The 20555-nt window shown below is 57.4% G+C and overlaps 1 protein-coding gene across 3 annotated transcripts in view; it reads right to left on the reverse strand.

Moving 5' to 3' along the window:
* DNAH2 (dynein axonemal heavy chain 2) overlaps window positions 1-20555 on the reverse strand; it is a 136138-nt gene that overhangs the window by 94900 nt on the left and 20683 nt on the right. For all 3 annotated transcript variants that reach the window (XM_050933445.1, XM_050933446.1, XM_050933447.1), the window contains exons 7-19: window positions 14739-14977; window positions 14110-14301; window positions 13495-13652; window positions 11923-12010; window positions 10174-10379; window positions 9565-9694; window positions 8957-9139; window positions 7052-7266; window positions 6807-6953; window positions 3800-3956; window positions 3252-3491; window positions 1421-1609; window positions 373-520 (exon numbers count right to left, since the gene is read on the reverse strand). In XM_050933445.1, coding sequence (XP_050789402.1) covers window positions 373-520; window positions 1421-1609; window positions 3252-3491; window positions 3800-3956; window positions 6807-6953; window positions 7052-7266; window positions 8957-9139; window positions 9565-9694; window positions 10174-10379; window positions 11923-12010; window positions 13495-13652; window positions 14110-14301; window positions 14739-14977 — 2292 coding nt within the window. The remainder of the gene's footprint in view (window positions 1-372; window positions 521-1420; window positions 1610-3251; window positions 3492-3799; window positions 3957-6806; window positions 6954-7051; window positions 7267-8956; window positions 9140-9564; window positions 9695-10173; window positions 10380-11922; window positions 12011-13494; window positions 13653-14109; window positions 14302-14738; window positions 14978-20555) is intronic.

Consider the following 20555-nt stretch of genomic DNA (forward strand, 5'->3'; position numbering starts at 1 on the left):
TGGGTGTGCGCAGGCAGGAACTGGTTCCGTGACAGATGGAGGCTATATTCAGGCAATGTCTATCTAGACTCAACCTGTGACGCTCAGTAGCTGCTGCCATGTGCCACGGAGAGAAAATAAATCAAAATAAAGTGTTAGCGGCAAGGAAACTGAGCTAAGGGGAAATGTCCAGCTGGGGAATCGTCTCCTCTAGGGACAGGGTGGGAGCTGAACCCAGAGGGCATCGCTACCTTGGCTTTTCAAACCCACAGCGGCGAGTCTCGGAGCCCAGGTCTACCCGGGAAGTGCCTGAACAAGGGAACAAGCCAGTTCGGCAAGGCAGCTGCAGACTCCCCCCCAGGCAGCATGTGAGTGCAGGGGAGGGCTCCTTACCCACGAGGACTGAGATGGGATCGCGGTAGAATCTGCGTTTGGTCAGGATCTCCGGCAGGTGGCGGAAGACAGAGATGCTGGTGATGAGGTGGCTGCTGATGTCATTCACCATATTCGCGAGCTGGGCCAGAGTTGGGGAAAACGCCACCTGGAAAGACAAAACAGCAGGTCTGGCAGAGAGAGGACCCCAACCCAGAAGAGAGGCAACAGCGGCTCAGCAAACCCAAGGCGACCCAGGGGGATCTATTCCATTCCCACGGCCGCACAAGCCCCTGCAGATCCCGGACCTGAAAATCGCATCGTTCTGATTTCCATCTTGCTCCCCCATCCCCACCTCGCTCCCACGCACAGCAGCTCGCTGCTTGAGCAGTGCTAGAGGTCACAGGCCAAACCCGCAGTCCGACAGCTCTGCTTGGGGCAAGACCTGGGCAGAGGTGGCCCAAGCCACCTCTCTGGGTCTCTCACTCCTGGGGCTGGGCGGCACTGGCTCAGATCTCCAACACAAAACTCGACAATCCTACCGTGGTGGTCAAAGGCACCAAGGGCTGTAACGTCAGCCAGGAAGCGCTAGGCCAGGCCACAGGGATGATTGGGCCACGCTCCCTTGTCCCTCGGCCACCTCCCATGCAGCAGAAGCCCTTCTGCGGCTGCTCTGGCTCTTAGGGTCTGTCTACACTGCAGTGGAGAGGTAGGACTGCAGCCTGTGTAGACATACCCGCGCCAGCTTCGACTGCTCTAGCTAGCTCTGGTAACAGCAGTGAAGCTGTGACAGCACAGGCAGTGGATGTACCCAGAGTCCTGGGCAGGTGGGATTAGCTGCCCGTAGAGGGAGAAAGGAAAGCAAGAGGGTAATCGGACAGCCCATTTCTGACCCTGATGGCATGCATAATATTGGATCTTCACTCTCTCACCAGCCCTTGGTCGAGTGGTGCTTGTGCGGGGACACTAATTCAGGACTGAACTCCCCCCTGCCATGCTGCTAATTCCTGGCAGGGACCTTGGGGCGGGGATCAGCTGGGTGTCGGAGGGCTGCAGTGGAAGGACTCACCTGTGCAGATGGTGCCGGGTAGTTGTCCTGAAGGATCACCTTGACCCTGAACAGGGGGTTAGGCGTGGTCTTGCCATCTCCATTGATGGCCTTGGACAGTTCCAGTAGGGACCATTTGACGTTGAGCCTGAAGGCCTCTTCCATCATTCTGTTCATCTTGATGGTGTAGGCCACCCAGTACTGCTGCACCTGAGGGGAGAAACAAGCCGGCTGAGAAAGGCAGCGTAGATATGGCCACCACAGCGAGGGGCAGCCAGGGTGAAAGACAGTCAGGGTTGCAGAACTGGGCTGCTGGCTCTGGCTGTGAAGGTGACCTTCGCCGTGTGACCCAAGGAACTCCTCGGTCTGCCCACCTTGGAGAGACTGAACTATTTCACTGCCACTCATTTGGGTAGAAGCAACCAGGGAATGTCCTACTCTGTTGTTGGAAGTAGTGCCAGATGCTGGGGCACTGGGGCACGGTAAAATGGAGCAGCTAGATGCTGGCACGATTTGCTGGGGGCAACTCAACCTCCTCCTCCCTAATCTAATGTCGCCTCATACCATGCCCGGGGCGGGCCTATGCCCACAACTTGCTGCAGAAAGAAACTGAGGGCCATAGAATTTAAGCCGTAAGAGCCTGTTGTATTTCACCCAGCACCCTTATACTGAGTTAGACAAAAGTACCTCAGTCTTCGTAAAACTAAACTGTTGGGTCCTACAGGGTGTGACGAAGCAGGAATGGCCAAAGCCCTGTCTCCTTGCCACCGATGGCCTGGGCCCCTCCCCTGCAAGGTGCCAACTGAAGGTGTTGGAGAACAAAGAGACCAGGTGACCTCCTGGCCCAGGAAAGAGACAAAGGCAGAGGAGGGGCTGGAGAGTTTCAGTTTGGAGCTGGCTGGGGAAATGGAGGGAGCCCCAGGGCTGGTCTAAACTCCCTGCCCCGCAAGATGGACCTGACCGAGGGGTCCTGTTGCCTGTACCTACAAGCTCTGGTCTGGACTGTGTTCCTGTCGGCTAATAAACCTTCTGTTTTACTGGCTGGCTGAGAATGTCTAACTGTGGAGTTGGGGGGCAGGGCCCTCTGGCTCCCCCAGGACCCCGCCTGGGCAGACTCGCTGCAGGAAGCGTATGGCGTGGAAGGGGATGCTAGATGCCCTGAAGTCAGACCCAGGAAGGTGGAAGCTTCTTGCCCTGGAGACAATCTGCTCAGAGGAGACTTCACCAGAGTCCTGCCTGGCTTCGTATGGAGCAGTGCCAGAGCATCGCCTGGGGATTCCATGACACAGGGAGAGAACGGGCAAGACCGATGAGCCAGCCATGTCCAAAGCCCCTGTGATGACAGGGACCTGACTAGGTGAGGCAGGCCCAGATGATCTCAGCAGGCAATCCGTGCCCCATCCTGCAGAGGACGCTAAAAACGCCATGGTCCACGCCAATCTGACCTAGGGGGAAATTCCTTCCTGACCCCAAATCTGGTGATTGGTTGGACACTGAGCATGTGAGTTAGACCCACTGGCCAGGCAGCTAGAGAGAGGATTCTCTGAACCCACCCCGTCCGGTGTCCCATCTCTGGCTGTGGTCGAGCTCTTGACGCTTCTGAGGAAGAACCCAGAATAATCTCTATAACCTGGGCCTGACCCTTCAGTGCTGCTGGAGAGGGAGTGGTGCTGGAGGGAGTCGGGTAGGTAGGTGGGTGGGCAGGGACAGCCGCTGGAGAAGAGGGAGAAGGTCTCTGCCACAGGTCCTTACACAGAGATCTCCTGACAGAATCAAAATGAAGCACTGCATGCTGGGACCCGCGCCCAGAGCACTGCCTGCTGGGAGCTGCCTGGCCCGGGCCTGGCCTTACCTCAGCGCTGTCGTGTTTGAAGACTTCATAGGTTTGCCGCATGATGTTGACGACCTCCTCATGGATACTCATCAGCTTCTGCTGCACCCAGGCCCGGTGCTCCTTCTGATCCTCCTCAAACTCCAAGTCATTGTAGACCCTCTTGCCGGTGATCCGCACCAGCAGCGCCTCGCTGATCTGCTGGGCACTGCGAGCGATGGTCAGGGTGGCTGCCTTGTACTCGTTGACAATGGTCTGCACCTGAGGGCCAGCAGCAGCAAGGCGGGCTCAGGGAAGGGCGCAGGCCGATCAGGCACCTTAGGGTCCCAGGGTTTAAGGGAGGTGAAACCTGACCAGCTACACCAAGGGGGTGTCGTCTGCCATGCTGGCTTCCCTGCTCCCTACCACCCACGTTCTGAGTTTCTCCCACTCCACCTAAGCCTAGGCAGACTGAGCAGAGCATGGATCACTGGGATGCCGCCAGCTGGAGACCCCTGAAGATCTCTGTGGAGGAAGAATGGCGCTTTGGGGGCTGGCTGCGGGGGCAAGGGGGCCAGAGAAAAGCTCACCTTGCTGGCGTGCAGTCGGCACTCACTGATGAAGGCTGCGCTGGCCCCTTTCAGCGACCAGTGCAGCTTCTTCAAGCCGGGCTGGATCTTCTTGTCCAGGTATCGGATCCGCTCCTTGAACAAGGCCCGCTCCTCCGGGGACAGCATCGCAATGATCCTACGGGGGCACGGGGGGCGAGATCCAGTCCCATCAGCAAGTCAGAGCTACGGAGGGCATTCCTCCCCTCGGCCTACAGAACGGGCCTGGCTCCAAACAGGTCACTGGTGAGTCCCTAAGGCCCGATTTGTCTTTCCGATCACCTCCCAGACCGTGCTGGCTGCATCTTTGGGCTTGTTAACTTCCTGGCCTGGCCGGGTGACCTTGGCCAACCCACTTGCCCTCCCCGTTTCCCCACCTGTAAAACAGGACTGCCCCCCTTTGGAAAGCACCGGTGAAAAGTGCTAGGGATTAGTATTGTTACATGTCTGCTGAAAGGAGGTTCCAAAGGGGCCGTCGCTCTCCTCAGTCACTAGGGCCAGGCCAGGAAGTTAACGAGCTCAAAGATGCAGCCGGCCCAGTCAGGAAGGCGATCGGAAAGTCGGATCAGGCCAGGCTGAGACCAGATGCCAGTCTGACCAGGACGGTTTGGGGGGGGAAGGAGAGGAATTCCCCTACCGCCATCCCAGTGGATCACCCAGTCACATCTGTTCCAAGCCGGCTGCGTGCCCCGAGTCAGCCTGACACAAACACTCCATCTGTGGTCATGTTAAAAATACACTTGCCAAAACGAACCTGTTTCAAGCAACACTTTCTCCGCAGAGAAACTCCCCCACGTCACACTTTTAAAAATACTGGAGCAAAGCAAATTGAAACCCTCCCACCCCCGACAGTTTAGTCATGAGGCAGCTCCCTCATTCCCTACCAACGGATGAGGGTACCAGACCGGTAGCGGTGAAGCCTGACTCACGGTGCGTCCCCCACGCAACCTCCCCGCAAAACACACACATTCCCCCAACCGATGGGCCTCGGCTCTTCTCCAGCAGGGAGTGGGAGTTCTGGCTGCCAACACGGGGGCCAATCAGCGTCAATTATCCTGGGGGGGGGGTGATGGGGACATCTGTTCTGCTAAGAACCGGATTCAGATTCCATCCCCCTACAATTCATTTACACGGGGACCAAATGGGCATCGCGTGGGGATGACTTTCAGCCACTGCTGAAATAGAGACTAGAGCAGAGGCCTGAGGGCCATATCAGGTGTACGAAATTGTATGGAGGGCAGGTTAGGGGAGGCCGTGCCAGGCCCCCGCCCCATCCGACCCCCCCTGCTTCTCACCCCGACGGCCCTCCTGGGACTCCTGTCCCATCCATCCCTCCCTGTCCCCTGACGCCCCCGGAACTCCTGCCCCTAACTGCCCCCTGCTGCCCATCCAACCCCTCCTCTCATTCCTGACTGCCCCCCGGGGACCCTTGTCCCATCCAACCACCCCTTCTCTCTCACCACTCCCAGAGCCCCTTCCCCTGACTGCCCCCCGCCGCCCCATCCAATCCCTTCTCTCATTCCTGACTGCCCCCTGGGACTCCTGTCCCATCCATCACTCCCTGTCCCGACGCCCCCGGAACTCCCACCCCTAACTGCCCCCCACCGCCCCATCCAACCCCTCCTCTCATTCCTGACTGCCCCCCTGAGATCCCTGCCCCATTCTACCACCACTTCTCCCTGACCACCTCCAGAACCCCTGCCCCTGACTGCCTCCCCGCCCCATCCAACCCCCCTTTCCTTCCTGACTGCCCTCTGGGACCCCTGCCCCCATTCAACCCCCGTTTTCTGCCATCTGACTGCCCTGACCCCTTTCCACACCCCTGCCCCCTGTCCACCCCCCCCCCGAACTCTCCTGCCCTCTATCCAACCCCTGGCCCCCCCCGCTCCTTGCCCCCTTACCGAACTGCCTGGAGCTCTGGTGGCTGGCGGCACTACAGCTGCGCTGCCCAGAGCACCGGTCAGGCAGCAAAGCCACCCGGCTGGAGCCAGCCCCACCACCGTACAGCACAGAGCACCGGTCAGGCAGCCGCCCGGCTGGAGCCAGTCCCACCACCGTGCAGCACAGAGCGCTGGGTTAGGCAGCCGCCCGGCTGGAGCCAGTCCCACCACCATGCAGCACAGAGCGCTGGGTTAGGCAGCCGTCCGGCTGGAGCCAGCCCTGCCACCGGGCAACACAGACACTGGGTCAGGCAGCCGCCCGGCTGGAGCCAGCCCTGCCACCGTGCAGCACAGAGCGCCGGGTCAGGCAGCCGCCCGGCTGGAGCCAGCCCTGCCACCGTACAGCACAGAGCACAAGGTCAGGCAGCCGCCCGGCTGGAGCCAGCCCTGCCACCATACAGCACAGAGCACCAGGTCAGGCAGCCGCCCAGCTGGAGCCAGCCCTGCCACCGTACAGCACAGAGCACCGGGTCAGGGAGCGGATCTGCAGCTGCGCTGCCCGGCAAGAGCTTGCCACCCCGCCACCCAGAGCCTTGCGCCAGAAGGGGAGGGGCCGGGGGGCAAGCCTCCCGGGCCAGGAGCTCAGGGGCCAGGCAGGAGGGTCTTGAGGACCAGATGTGGTCTGCCCACTCTGGAAATCAGGCTTCTCTGGTTTCCCAATTCTCACCAAAACCAGCAAAATTGTGAACAGAGTGGGGGCTGGCTGGAGCTGTGGGGACGAGAGGGCTGGCCAGACACAGGGGCGAGGGGCCCGGCTGAGGCAGGGCTAGCCAGAGTGGGGTGAACCGCCCACTAACCCTCACCCTGAGGTCACTGCCTCGCGCCTGTATCCAGAATGACTCTGCTCCCCTCACCCTTGTATCTTGAGTAACCCAAAAGGGATTTGAGTGAAAGCTGAAATCAGTGGGGTCCTGCTCACTGGTGCCTAGAACAGGCAGGCGCCAGGGTCTGTGTCCCACTCCCAAGCGCCAATGCCATCCAGGGCTCAGGCCCCGCCCAGGAAAGCCGAGAGGGATCCGACCGGCAGCGGAAGGGCAGGGATGACAAACCTGTTATAGTCCCGGGCAACCAGGAGCAGGTTCTCCCGGAGGTTGCGCAGATCCTCCTTCCTGTCGTAAACTTCCACCACGTAATGGGGGATCTCAAAGAGCAGCCGCTCCCAGTAATGGATTTCCACAAATAATTTCAGCAAGTCCCTGCAGAAGGAAGCACAGGCAGCCAGCTGTCGTGAAAGGCCTGTCCCAGCCAGAGCCAGCCTGCCACCGCCAAGCCTGCCCTGCCCGGTCCCGCTTACTTGTCAAAGTTAATGTCCAACATGCCACTCTTCTCGGCGCTGGGGATCAGGAGCGGGGTGTCCAGGCGCTTCAGGCTGTCTTTGTCCAGGGTCTGCGTCCACTCCTGGAAGGTCTTCCTCTCAATCTCATCCATGGCCTGGACCAGCAGCTGATAGGCCTGAAAGCTCTCCTCCCCGGTCCCAATGTGGGGCAAGAAGTGGGCATTGGAGAGACACTGCAAGGCAGATGGAGAACCCCAGCCAGTGGTTTGACTTCCACTGGGGAGGCACTGGGGGGAGGGACCCAGGACATTAGCTGGGAAGCAGGTGAATGGGGGGCAGGTACTGCACCTCGATCCTGACTCCTCCTCCTACTATTCCAGTCCTGAAACCCACTCAGCTCTGCTGCTGTCCTTCATTCCTGACACACAGTCCCCCTACCTGCCCTGGCTGTCGCAACACACACACAGACGCACACACCTACCTCTGCCGATGCCCCTCCGTCCCCACTCACAGCCCCTTGCTGTCCCAGCCCTGCACTCCCCAAACGCGGCTAGGGCATCAGCTGACTGCTCGGCCAACAAGCGAAATCCGAAGGTCAAATTCTCACTGGACGTTCAGCGCAATAAAGAAACCAACGCGCACGGAGCTGCACGGTCGGCGTTAGAGCCACTGACGAGTGAGTGGCAAGGCTGAGTGACAAGGCTGCTCCGAGCCTCCCGGCGTGCTCCCTCTTTCAGCCTGCCCCCCTCTCCATCCCTGGACTCTCGAGGGGTAACAGAAGAAACTGAGGAAGGTGAAGGCTGCATGACCCCCTATATAACTACAGCCCCAGTTGGGATGCCCCGGCCAGCTCCACTCGTGGGGAGTCCCAACACTGCTGAACCCAGCTCACAAGCGGGAATATGCAGAGGGCACTGGGTGGAAAAGTGGTGTCCTGGCCAACTTGGTGACTCCTTCAGCCGGCCACGGGCTTCTCTTTGTGTTCTGTTTTAAACCGCTGGGCAGCAACACTGTTAAACAGCAGCTGGGTCCCACACCAGAGGCAGCTGCATTTCAGTGCTGGGTTAGCGACCCCTGGGCAACCCTGGCGGGTGGCTGGCAAACTCCTGCCACGCTCCACCCCAAGGGAAGCTGCCTTTCCACGGCGTGTTAAGCGATCGTAAAGCGCTCTGAGGTCCTTCAAGATGAGAACTAGGAGCAGGAGAGCCAGGAGCAATCAGCTCCTGCCTTCCAACGAGAGCTATGTTCCGGGGCTGACGCAGCCCACGACTGTCTGACTAACACCTTATGCTGCGCAGAGAAACAGGAGCCACGAGGTGGTTGCCAGACAGAGGAGAGGTGAGCCCCGCAAGGCCGAGCCCTGCGCTGGGCAGGTAGGAGAGGCAGAGGTGATTTTCACTCCCAGATTTGGCAGTCTCAAGCCTGCGCGTACTGGAGGGTTTGCGACTGATGCTGGAAATGCAGTTCTATTGTTACACAACGTATAATTAAACCTGTCAAAGGAACTCGCTGTCAGAGAATGTTATTGAGGCAAATAGTCAAAAACAGATGAGGTAGTTCGATGAATAAAAACAACATCTGCCACGACAAGGGCTTGGGCAGAAATTCCAAGCCTTCAAGATGCAGGGAGGAAGGGGGTCCCCGGCTGAGCGTCAGGAGGCTTCAGACATACATACGCTCCCCCAAGCCTGGCCTGGAATGGGGTGGCATGTTCCACCTGGAAGCAGTAGGGCTTGGCCCCGATCGGAAGCAGGGATGTCAGGCGAGATGAACCATCCATCTGGGTCGGTGATGCGTGAAGGCAGGGGAGTGTGTAGGGGTGTGATTGGGGTGTGAAGGGTGTGACTGGGGTGTGATGGGGGCATGAGACAGGGAGAGACAGACACTGGAACAGGGGTCTTGCCATGGCCGTGGGATACTCACCTTTAGGGGTCTGTCAATGCGCCGGCGCAGAGCCCGCAGCCAGTGCGCCAGGCCCGAATAATGGCACATGTATGGCGGCAGGAACGGCAGCTTCTTGCTCAGCTCCCTGTTGACCAGGGAGAGCTCTCGGTTGAACAGCATGTAGACGTCCACGGCTTTCTTGTCGAAGGTGCGCTTGATGGCCTGGGGGAGGGAAGAGGCCAGAGGAGTCCCAGAGGGGTGTGAGGCACTGGGCCAAAGCCCACGCAATGCAGCAACCCACTCCGCATCCAGGGGCTGGTTCCCCCACTTCCTCTGGAAGATGCACTCATTGACATAGCCTGTCAATACCCCTGTACTCCCCAGCTAACCAGTCTGGGAGCAGCCCTCCCACAGCCAGCACCCCCTGACTGCCATGTCTGAGAACTGCCCCCACTCAGAACCATCTGGTCCAGAGGCTGTTCCCCACGGACACCCCAATCTCCCCCATTCCAGGAGCTTCCCAACTTCCCAGCTAGCCGGTCAACAGCTGCCTAGGAGTCTGGCCTCTGTGTCTGGAAAGGTTCCTTGTCTTCAGGACACAGTGCTCTGCCAGGGTCCCACCCCGCCACCTGGCACCGGCCCCGTACCTCTCGTGCGGAGAGGTGGTGGAAGATGTCCTGGATCTCCACGCCATGCTCCACGTCCCGCACCGTCTCGAAGGCCGAGGTGATCAGGTTTTGGGTCATCACCTCCAGGTCTTTGACGCCAGAGCGGAACCTAGCGTGTCAGGGCGGCGGGGATTCGCAGCGAGAAGGGAAACAGCAAACAGAGGACACAAATTCTCCACCACGTTGCAGGGACAACACCCTCGCCTCAACAGGCCGTGTTTCTGCTCTTCCCAGCATGCCTCCCACTCGCAGTCTCTCCCCCATGCAGGAGTCAGCTACCTCTCCACTCATTCACCATCCCTTGTTCTGTGTCTGTAACCTCCTGCCCGCTCTAGCTGACAATACGGAGGGAGGGCCTCTGTGACACTGCACAGCCCCGCTCTTCCACTGCTGGCCATGGGGGTAGGAAATGGGGCGAATCCATCCCTGCCAGCTCAGGTCCCTGCCAATGCTCTTAGCCCAACCCTGACTCATGCAGTCTCGGCAGAGGAAGGGCACACACTGCACTGACCCCCATGCCCGCTGCGAGAGCTGTCAGAGGGGGAAGACTCTGCCCCCGGGCCCTGCAAGCCGAGGGCCCCCTCTCACCGGTTAAAATCCTCGTGCCAGAATGTGTTCTTCACGTCCAGGATCCCACCCTTCATATTCCGCAGGGTGTGCAGGTGCTTCTGAAAGGTCTCCTCTATCTCCAGCAGGTTCCGGGTCATCTGGGGACCCCGGTGCCCAAAGAAACAGGGCAGTGGGGTCTGCTTCCCATCCTCCCAGCGGGCAAAGTGCTGCTGGCAGTCGCAAACCTGTTGGCAAGCGCACCGCAGCGTTATCGGGTTTGCCTTCCCATTGCTCGGCATGAATCCCACCCTCACCCCTATTGACCAGCTGGATACATTTCCATGCTGTGGGAGCACCGAGTGGCTGCTGGGAGATGTAGTCCAACCCCACCCCATCTTGGCAGGGCAGCCACCCACCCTGATATTATTATCGTTAGCTATATACAAAGACTCCAGGGTTGTCACCCATCTGTGTGTCACTCTGGAGCCCTGAATGTCTGTCGAGTCAGTGAGGAGGGAGGGAAACACCTACAAGTCTGCTTGGAAGCTCCTGTTCAGAATATCACCAGGTTCTACCATCACTGGGTTTTGACATCTTTTCCCACCCAATTTTTAAGGTCCCAGCTATTTTGACTTTACAAATGACACCTGTGCAAAGCAAGGCATGTATCTGCCATGCCCAGAGTCCGTGGTATCAACCAAACATCTGCCAGAGAAGGTCTAGCTATTATGTAGTCCCATCTTGAGTGCAGAAGACCAGACTAGAGGACCTCTCCAGGTCCCTTCCAGTCCTACGAGTCTATGATTCAACCACCACCCCTTACTTTACAGCTAATTTGCATGCAACAATTTAATTGGCTGTATGAGACACACAGTGGATTACTTGGCCCAACTGCCACACCCATGTAAAGTCACAGGTAAAGTCGACACTAGGAAATTAGGTCAATAGGACACTCAGAGGTGTGAAAAATCCACACTGCTGAGCATCGGAATTAGACCAACCTAACCCCCGTGTAGACAGAAGTCTCCCTTCAAGCTAGCGACCACCTCTCAGTGAGGGGGAGTGCCTGCGCCGACTGGAGAACCCTTCCCAACAGCATAGGTAGCGTCTTCACTGAAGCACTGCCGCAGAGTCTGAAGTGCAGACAAGCACACAGCTGATGTGGGGCAGCCTGAGTCTGCCGAACCAGGCGGGCGCCCGGGCCGCATGCAGGGCAGCACGGCACAATGTGCTGACGTTGCATGCGCTGCCACAGTTCTCCATGCATCACCACCAGAATGGGGCACTGTCATGAAATCTACCTGGAGCAGCAGGGAGGATCAGCCACTCTGCAAACCCCAGCTGACGCAGAAGGCTGCGCTCCCACCACCACCCGAGGCTGGCTACCTCCTGGGTGGGGCTCCCCACTGTGACACAGGGCTGCGCACCTCCCGCGCAGCTCCCCACATCCCGTCGCGCTGAACGCTCTTGTGCTTTCGGTGTGGGGAGTGCTCGATGTCAGAGCGATCACTACACGGCACCTGCTACTTGTCTCAGGCACTGTACGAAACGCTGAGCGCCAAACTGCTCTGTCACGGAAACAGATGGATTTGTCCTGCTGCACCTGAGAGCAGCCGCTGGCTCCAAGTACATGGAACACCAGTAATTGTCAGGCTGAGATGCAGCCTCCTCTCACAACGATGCCAGGGTGCCAATGCTGCCGTGAGACTCTCATCCCGCGCGGCAACGCCAGGCCACAGCCCTAGTCCTGTCACCACAAGGGGGGAATCACGTGCCATGGCCACGTACCTCCAGGAGGTCTTTGCAGCGCTGAACGAAGGCGTCCACTTGGGCAAAGATGCTAGTCTGGTCCAGGACCCAGCCTTTCCCGGAAAGCCTGTTAGAAGTGCGGAAGGAGAAAAGGTTTGTTGCGCCCAACAGCCACCTCGGAGGAAGCCACCGAGATAGGGAGTAGATTCTCCTAGGCAGGCACGTTAGCTCCATTGCTTCTCAGAGGCAGCAGCCCGGGGCCCTGCAGAAAAGGCAGAGCCGCACTCTGGGGCCAGAAGGCAGGGCCCCGCTGGCACAACGGATAGGAATGTCACCCAAGCATAGGCGCCGACTCCGTGGGTGCTCCGGGGCTGGAGCACCCATGGAAAAAAATTGGTGGGTGCTTAGCACCCACCGGCAGCTCCCGGCCCCACATCCCCTGCTCCAGCTTACCTCCACCTCCACCTCCTCTGCAAGCGCACTGCTGCGTCCTGCTTCTCCCCCTCCCCCAGCATCTGCACCGCAAAACAGCTGATTCCTGGGGCAGGGAGGGGGAACGCAGAGCGCTGGGGGAAGAGGCGGGGCTGGGGCGGGGATCTGGGGAAGGGATCCAACAGGGGCAGGAAGGGGGCAGAGTTAGGGCAGGGACTCTGGGGATGGGGTTGGAAAAGGGGCAGGGAAAGGGTGGAGTTGGGGCGGGGCCATGGGTGGGGAAAGGGGCGGGGAGCACAGGCACCCACCAGCGCTGGAGAAAGTTGGCGCCTGTGCACCCAAGAGTTTCCTCGCTCACAGACCTCAGGCTCTGGGGTCCGGCATGCGAATCCCAGGGCAGGCGGGGAGATAGCTCAGTGGTTTGAGCACTGGCCTGCTAAACCCAGGGTGGTGAGTTCAGCCCTTGAGGGGGCAATTTGGGGATCTTATCTGAATTGAGAATCTACCCCCAGAGGGCACACCAAGCCTGCAGACCCTCTCAAGAGCACCCCAGGAAAGAATGGAAGTGCTCTGAGATGTCCCATAATCTCTTCCCACAGACAGGGCTGTAGGAAAACCCAGGGGGATTATCCTACCCAGGAGATCACAGACCCCGAGAGCAAAGCTTGAGTGCCTAATCCCCACTCAGCTGTATTTGCCTGGCGTGTGCATTAACGTCTTTGTCTTATTAAAATATTGTTCCAGCTCGACAGATCTGAATCTGAAGCCGACAAGTAACACTTAGATTTAATTGTCAAGGACCAGGCGCCCACTTAAACCTGACATCCCTAATCATAATGATAGATTCTGGTTTCTGCCGCTCAGGAGAACCAGGGGAGGGAGGCTGGAGCCAGGCACATGGCTCACTGGTTCCACTCATCCCCATCTCCCAGCCACCGAGCGGGTTTCGGTTTGTCCCTAGTGGGCTGCATGTCTCTGGCCACCTTTTGGCAGCCTGGGCAAGGTACCAAGAACTGAACAGGCCACACAGAGGGGTCTGACAGAAGGGCTGCAGCAGGGAGGGGGAAGATCGTCCTGCCAATGTCCAGGTCGTCCCCACTCGGGGGACATCCAGAGGCGTAGCTAATCTGGGCTCTTTCACCAGCTGCGGCATCCCCCTTACATCCGCCCGCTGCCCACCTGTTGTGCATCTGAGCTGCGTACAGGTAACAATCCTTCCAGGAGTTCATGCACGAGATACAGTCGTGGAGCGACTGTCTGCTGGATACCACGTAACCCTCAAAAATCCGGTCCAGGGAAATGTCTTGGCAACACATCAGGATAATTTTATTGCTCATCTAAGGAGAAATGATTCAAGGGTCAGCACAGCTCTGCCTCGGCCTCTTAAAGTAAACAAAGCCTCTTCCTGGGCAGTAACTCTCAGCAATGGAGAGCCTAGCGCACCACAAAGTTCAGTGGCAACACACCTCAAAGTGACAGGAAGAAATGATTTGGGGCAGAGGATAATTAACCTGAGGAATGCGCTGCCACCAGGTAGAACCGAGGAGCAGAGCTTGGTAAAGTTCAAAGCCAGCTGAGACTAAGAATAGTCCCTAGATGGGATCTATTGCATCCCCGCTCTAACCACTAAACCCCACTCCCCTCCCAGAGCCGGGGAGAGAACCCAGGAGTCCTGGCTCCCAGCACCCCCCTTGCTCTAACCCACTAGCTCCCACTCCCCTCCCAGAGCCGGGGAGAGAACCCAGGAGTCCTGGCTCCCAGCACCCCCCTTGCTCTAACCCACTAGCCCCCCACCTTTCGGAAGAGGGCTGTGATTCTCTCTCTGGTGTTGTAGTATGGGGAGTTGACCCATATGATGCGGACGAGGCTGATGAGGTGGGGAAGCTTGTCAGGAATGTCTTTGGGCCGCAGCGTGGACAGCTCCTGGAACGGCTCTTTCAGGATAGAAAGGAATCGGAGGTTCGACTGCGCTTGCTCAGACCCGTCCTGCAAAGCAATCACCGGGGGGAGAGGAAAAACTCAGAGCCCAGAGTGAAAAGCCAAGGGCTCATCCCATCCGGGTTTCTAGCAGACGGTCTAAGCCTCAGGACCAAGGTCGTGTAGGCTCCGAGGGAAAGCAGGACGCTCTGCCTGCAGGGCTCCAAGGCCCAGGTTAGACTCTCGAGGCCTTTTCGGCTCCTGCACCGAAGTAAACCTGCATTGCCTCTCCAGGGCTTGAGAGGCATCGGCAGAGCTGTGCGCGCAGAGCCCCAGACTGGACCGGTAGCGGTGCATGTACGGACTGGGGTACTGTACGGATCCCCTCCCTTTCAGGAGCCAAGGGTCGGCACACGGTTCTACACCAGGGTGGCCAAAGCGGGACCCAGCTCTGGTGCACTCCTCCCGGGGCTCCCGGCTCAGCAGGGCCCTGTCTCCACTCCTACCTGGATCTGTCTGGCGAGCCTTTGGAAGGGTGCCACGTAGGAGGACTTGGAGAGCATCAGGATGGACTCGATGTGCATCACTCCCTGCCGGCAGAGCTGTTTGCTGATCTCAGACAGGTCGGTGCAGCGGTTCCTCCAGAACTCGATCTCCTCCAGCGGCCCCGTGCTCTCCCTGCTCTCCACCGCCTCCTGCGCTCTCAGCACCTCCTTGATCTGCCGAGTCCAGTGGATCATAGAAGCTGGAACAAAAAGTCAGACGAGGCTGAAGGCGTTAGAGGTTTAGACGGCACTGATTTTAATGGGCGCCAAATACTTTCCAGGCTCTGGGCTTTAGCGCCCAGTCCTGCCTGACAGGGTGTGAGGAGCGTTGAGGTTACTGGCTGCCCCGGCATGACAGGGACATTCCGCTGCAGAGCATGTGGTGCTGAATAATGGACCCTGGTGGGATGTGGTTTGAGCAAAGGAATGGGGCATCTGGATGCCGGGCTCTGGGAGGGGAACGCGGCCTGGTGATTAGAAACAGGAGCTAAAATTCAGGACCACTGCGTTCTAATCCGCGTCAGCTCTCCGGCCTCCTGCTTCCCACTCTGCGAACTGCAGGCGCTGAGATCGCCCTACTTCAGAGGCGGGGTGGGAAGCTACATTTTCCATTAGTGTTAAGAATGTCGTAAAGTTCAGCCAGATGAGACTAAGAATCGTCCCTAGGTGGGCTCTATCGCATCCGTGCTCTAACCACTAAACCCCACTCCCCTCTCAGAGCTGGAGAGAGAACCCAGGAGTCCTGGCTCCCAGCCCCCCTGCTCTAACCCACCAGCCCCCATTCCCCTCCCAGAGCCAGGGAGAGAACCCAGGAGTCCTGGCTCCTAGCCCCCCCTGCTCTGACCACCAGCCCCCACTCCCCTCCCAGAGCCAGGCAGAGAACCCAGGAGTCCTGGCTCCCAGCCCAGGGAACAAACCTGGGGAGGGGGACGGGATGCTATTCACGAGCTCCTCTTCACCCCAGGTGCAGCTGCGGAAAGCTGAGCAGAGCGGTTTGCACTCTGGTTGGCCCCAAATTTCCCCTTTTTGAGGTGCTGCTCTCCTGGCTCCCCAAATGCCTTGCCATCCCTGCTCCTTACAAGGAGACTCTGGCTTTTTAACAACGTTGTTACCTGCATCTGTTACTAGCCGAGTACATCACGGCAAAGCATATTCCGGGCCATCGCAAAGACGAGGGGGCCTACGTGGGTCACCCCTAGAGGTGATTCGCCGCACCCCGGGCACAGAGCCGCAACTTGCCGGATACCCGAGTGCACTGAACTAGGAAGTAACCCAAGTAACTGACTGGATGGCGGCAGAAGGAAAAAGTTTATTTGAACTCAATGAACTAAGCTTGCGGCTCTCCCCGCCTCCCCGTTCCACAGAGTGGAAGCTGCTACTAGTCACGGTGCGCCAATCTACGAGTTAGGAGCCCAGTGTGAGAGCAGCAATCTCGGCACCAAATTAGAGGGGTAAGACGATCGTGCAGCCCGGCCATTAGAATAGCCAAGCATCGCTCAGTACTTGGTAACAGCTAAGCCGCAGTCATAATGGAAACCGCCCCAAGGTGTCCAATTGGATGTTTCACTCAGACACATACTGCCAGGTGCAACAGCTGGCCCTGCAAGGATTTTAGTGGGGACAGCGCTGGGTTTTTGTGGCACACACAGTCCTTCTCATTATGGGCCATTCATGTCCACCGCGTACCCTCTGCGCCTCCTCCTCCATGGTTCAAAAGAAACGTGGGTAGGGGACACTTTTCAGGGACATATTTAACTCTTGTAAAAGGTTCTAAAATCTCAGGTCAAACGCTTTCTTGGGTTTTATAACCTTAGCATTGAGATGGAATCAACGAGAAAACAGCTCCCTCTACCCAAACTCAATTCTTTTGACTGAAAGAAACACGCGGGGTATCTCGGGACGCACGTATCTGCAAACGGGGCCCACCTTGTCCAGACAAGCAGTCCTGTTCACGTCACTGGCACCACGTGCATTAGGAACAATAGGGGAATTTAGCATGGTTTTCACTTTACTACTTATAATCAAGACATATTGCATAAATAATTCAATCTACAGCTTTTTACTTGTCCTGAGCGATCCAGTCAATTGAATTTGCGTATACAGTAACAGAAGAATCACACCAACTCCCTCGAGCCCAGAATCCTGTCTCTGACAAGTGGCCAAGATCGGATGCTACAAAGGAAGGTGCAAAAATCCCTCTAAATGGGCAATTATGGAATAATCTCCCCGTAGAGGACGTTTCGGTGTCCTGAAACATGAGACTGTATAGCTCTTCTGCATTTTTTATGCTATTTAATGTAACTGTAGAGGGTCTCGTTAGCCATAGAAAAAAACAGTTACTCACCTTTGTAACTGTTGTCCTTCGAGATGTGTTGCTCATATCCATTCCAATTAGGTGTGCGCACGCGCTGCGTGCATGATCATCGGAGAATTTTTACCCCAGCAACACCCGGTGGATTGGCTGTGTGGCACCTTAATGGCGCTGAATCTATACTCCAGCCAACCCAGCGCCCCCTCAGTTCCCTCTTGCCAGCTATTCCGACAGAGGGGAAGGAGGGCAGCTTTGGAATGGATATGAGCAATGCATCTCAAAGAACAACAGTTACAAAGGTGAGCAACCGTTTTTTCTTCTGCGAGTGCTTGCTCATATTGATTCCAAATAGGTGACTCCCAAGCCTTACCTAGGCGGTGGGGTCGGAGTGAGACATTGCTGAGTGCAGAACCGCTGAACCAAATGCGGCATCGTCTCTAGACTGCTGAACTAACGCATGGTGAGCGGCAAAGGTATGTACCGATGACCAAACCGCAGCTCTACCGATCTCGTGAATTGGAAGCTGGGCCAGGAAAGCAGCCGATGAGGCTTGAGCCTTCATGGAGTGGGTGGTGAGGTGTGGGTGTGGTGAGGCGTGGGTGTGGTGAGGCGCGGGCCAGGACACCGGCCAAGTCGTAGCAAGCACGGATACGGGCCGTGATCCAAGAGGAGACACGTTGCGAGGAGATCGGTAGGCCTTTCATCCAGTCGGCCACTGCAACAAGAGCTGGGTCATTTTCCTAAATGGCTTCGTATGCTCAACATAGAACGTGAGGGCCCTACGAACACCCAGAGAGTGCATACGTTGATCCTGATGCATAGCATGCGGCTTTGGATGAAAGACCGGGAGGAAAATGTCCTGGTTTGCATGAAAAGCTGATACCACCTTGGAGAGAAAGGCAGGGTGGGGTGAAGCTGCACCTTGTCTTTATGGAAAACTGTATACAGCGGCTCCAACGTGAGGGCTCTGATTTCAGATACGTGTCTCACTGAAGTGATGGCTACAAGGAAGGCTGTCTTCCAAGATAGGTAAAGGAGTGAGCAGGTGGCCATTGGCTCGAACAGGGCCCCGTGAGCCTGGAAAGGACCAAGTTAACGTCCCACACCGGAACCAGTTGTCGCACTTGTGGGCAGAGGCGATCTAAACCCTTCAGAAATCTAACGACCATCGGGTTGGAGAAGACAGAGGAAGTACGTTCTCCTGGATGAAAAGCCGAGATGGCTGCCAGGTGCACCCTGACAGATATCGCCAGGCCCTGCTGCTTTAGGGACAGGAGATAGTCTAGGATGAGAGGTATCGACGCCTGCAACAGGGGCATGTCATGCTGCTCGCACCAACAGGAGCAACGCCTCCATTTAGTCAGGTACGTGGCTCGAGCCGAGGGTTTCCTGCTGCCTAACAGAACCTGCTGCACCGATTGTGAGCAGAGTAACTCCGACCAAGCTAGCGATGCAGAATCCATGATGTAAGGTGGAGTGATTGCAGGTCGGGGTGAAAGAGTCGTCTGTGGCCCTGAGAGACCAGGTTCGGCCACAGTGGGAATGTGAGCAGAGGCTCTACCGACAACTCCAGGAGCATGGTGTACCAGTGCTGCCTGGGCCATGCTGGGGCGACGAGAATCATGTGCGCCTTGTCCCTGTGCAGCTTGAGCAGGACCCTGTGGACCAGAGGGGATGGAGGGAGGGCGTAGAATAGCTGGTCTTTCCACGGAGGTAGGAAAGCATCTGATGGGGAACCCTGAGAGCACCCCTGGAGAGAACAGAACACTTGGCACTTCCGATTGATGTGCGAGGCGAATAGGTCGACCTGGGGAAACCCCCACCTCAGGAAGATGGAGTGGATGATATCTGGACAAATGGACCTCTCGTGAGGCTGGAAGGACCTGCTGAGGCGGTTTGCAAGAGTGTTCTGGACCTCTGAGAGAAACGACGCCATCAGATGAATTGAGTGGATTATGCAGAATTCCCACAGGTGAATGCCTCCTGGCATAGAGGGGACGACCAGGCTCCCCCTTGTTCGTTGATGTAGAACATGGCCATGGTGTTGTCTGTGAGGACTGCCATACAATGGCCACGTAGCTGCTCGCAAAATGCTTGACACACTAAGCGTACTGCCATCAGTTCTCGTACACTGATATGCAGAGTCAAATCGGATGTGGTCCTGTGTTTGGAGCTCTCCGAGGTGGGCATCCCATCCCAGAGATGATACGCCTGTGACCAGGTACAAGGTGGGTTGTGGGGTGTGAAATGGTACCCCATCGCACACCAACGTGGGGTCCAGACACCAACAGAGGGAAGTCAAAACCGATTCCAGGACATTGACCACCATGCTCAGGCTGTCTCGACCTGGTCGATACTGTTGATAACCAGGCCTGAAGCGTGCAAAGCCAAAGTCTGGCATGCCAGGTTACGTACGTGCACAAAGCCACGTGCCCCAGAAGGCTGAGGCACATCTTTACAGTGGAAGTCGGAAAGTTTAGGAGGTGGCCGATGATGCTCGCCATCGACTGAAAGCGTGCGTCTGGCAGGAGAGCGCGGGCGAGTCTGGAGTCCAGGACTGCCCCAATAAATTCTATTCTCTGGGTTGGTTCCAGAGTCGACTTCCCAGCCGGCGGAACGTGCTTAGGGAGAATCAAACGTGGGATTGAACTCGGTCCCTGGTTTGGCCTCGAATGAGCCAGTCATTGAGATACAGAAACACCTGGATCCGTTGACAACAAAGATAAGTTGCCACAATAGCCATACACTTGGTGAACACCCTAGGAGCTGTGGACAGGTCTAAGGGAAAGACAGAGAATTGGTAGTGTTCGTGATTGACCACAAAGCGAAGGAAGGGCTGTGCGGCGGGTAAATTGCTATGTGGAAGTACGCGTCCTTCATGTCGAGGGCGGTGTATCAGTCCCAGGGATCCAGGGAAGGAATAATGGTCCCCAGTGAAATCATGCAGAACTTCAACTTTACCATGAGTTTGTTGAGTCAGCGCAGACCTAGGATGGGTCGAAGCCCCCTCTTGGCCTTGGAGATTAGGAAGTAGCGGGAGTAAAACCCCCTGCCCCTTAGCTCCCTTGGAACCTCCTCGATCTCTCCCATGGACAGGAGCATTTGGACCTCCTGTATACGGAGTTGCTCGTGAGAGGGGTCCCTGAAGAGGTACGGGGAGGGAGGATGGGAGGAAGGGGAGAAAGAAAACTGGAGAGAATATCCCTTTTCCACCGGGCGAAGAACCCATCGGTCTGAAGTTATACAGGAGAGACGGTCTCAAAATGGAGGGAAAGGATCCTGGGTGGTGACTGATACGCCGTGCTCGGGCGCACCTTCAAACGTTTTGCTTAGGCCCCGCTGATGGTTTGGGAGGGCCTTGGCTCTGACCAGGTTGGTGGCCATTGGATTTCTTTCTACCACCTCGTCCGCATCTTCTATAGAAGTTCTGCCTCAGACGAGGGGGAGGGTAAAAGCTCTGAGGCTGC

Source organism: Gopherus flavomarginatus, chromosome 23 (assembly GCF_025201925.1).
Source record: "Gopherus flavomarginatus isolate rGopFla2 chromosome 23, rGopFla2.mat.asm, whole genome shotgun sequence".
NCBI classification, from domain to species: Eukaryota; Metazoa; Chordata; order Testudines; family Testudinidae; genus Gopherus; species Gopherus flavomarginatus.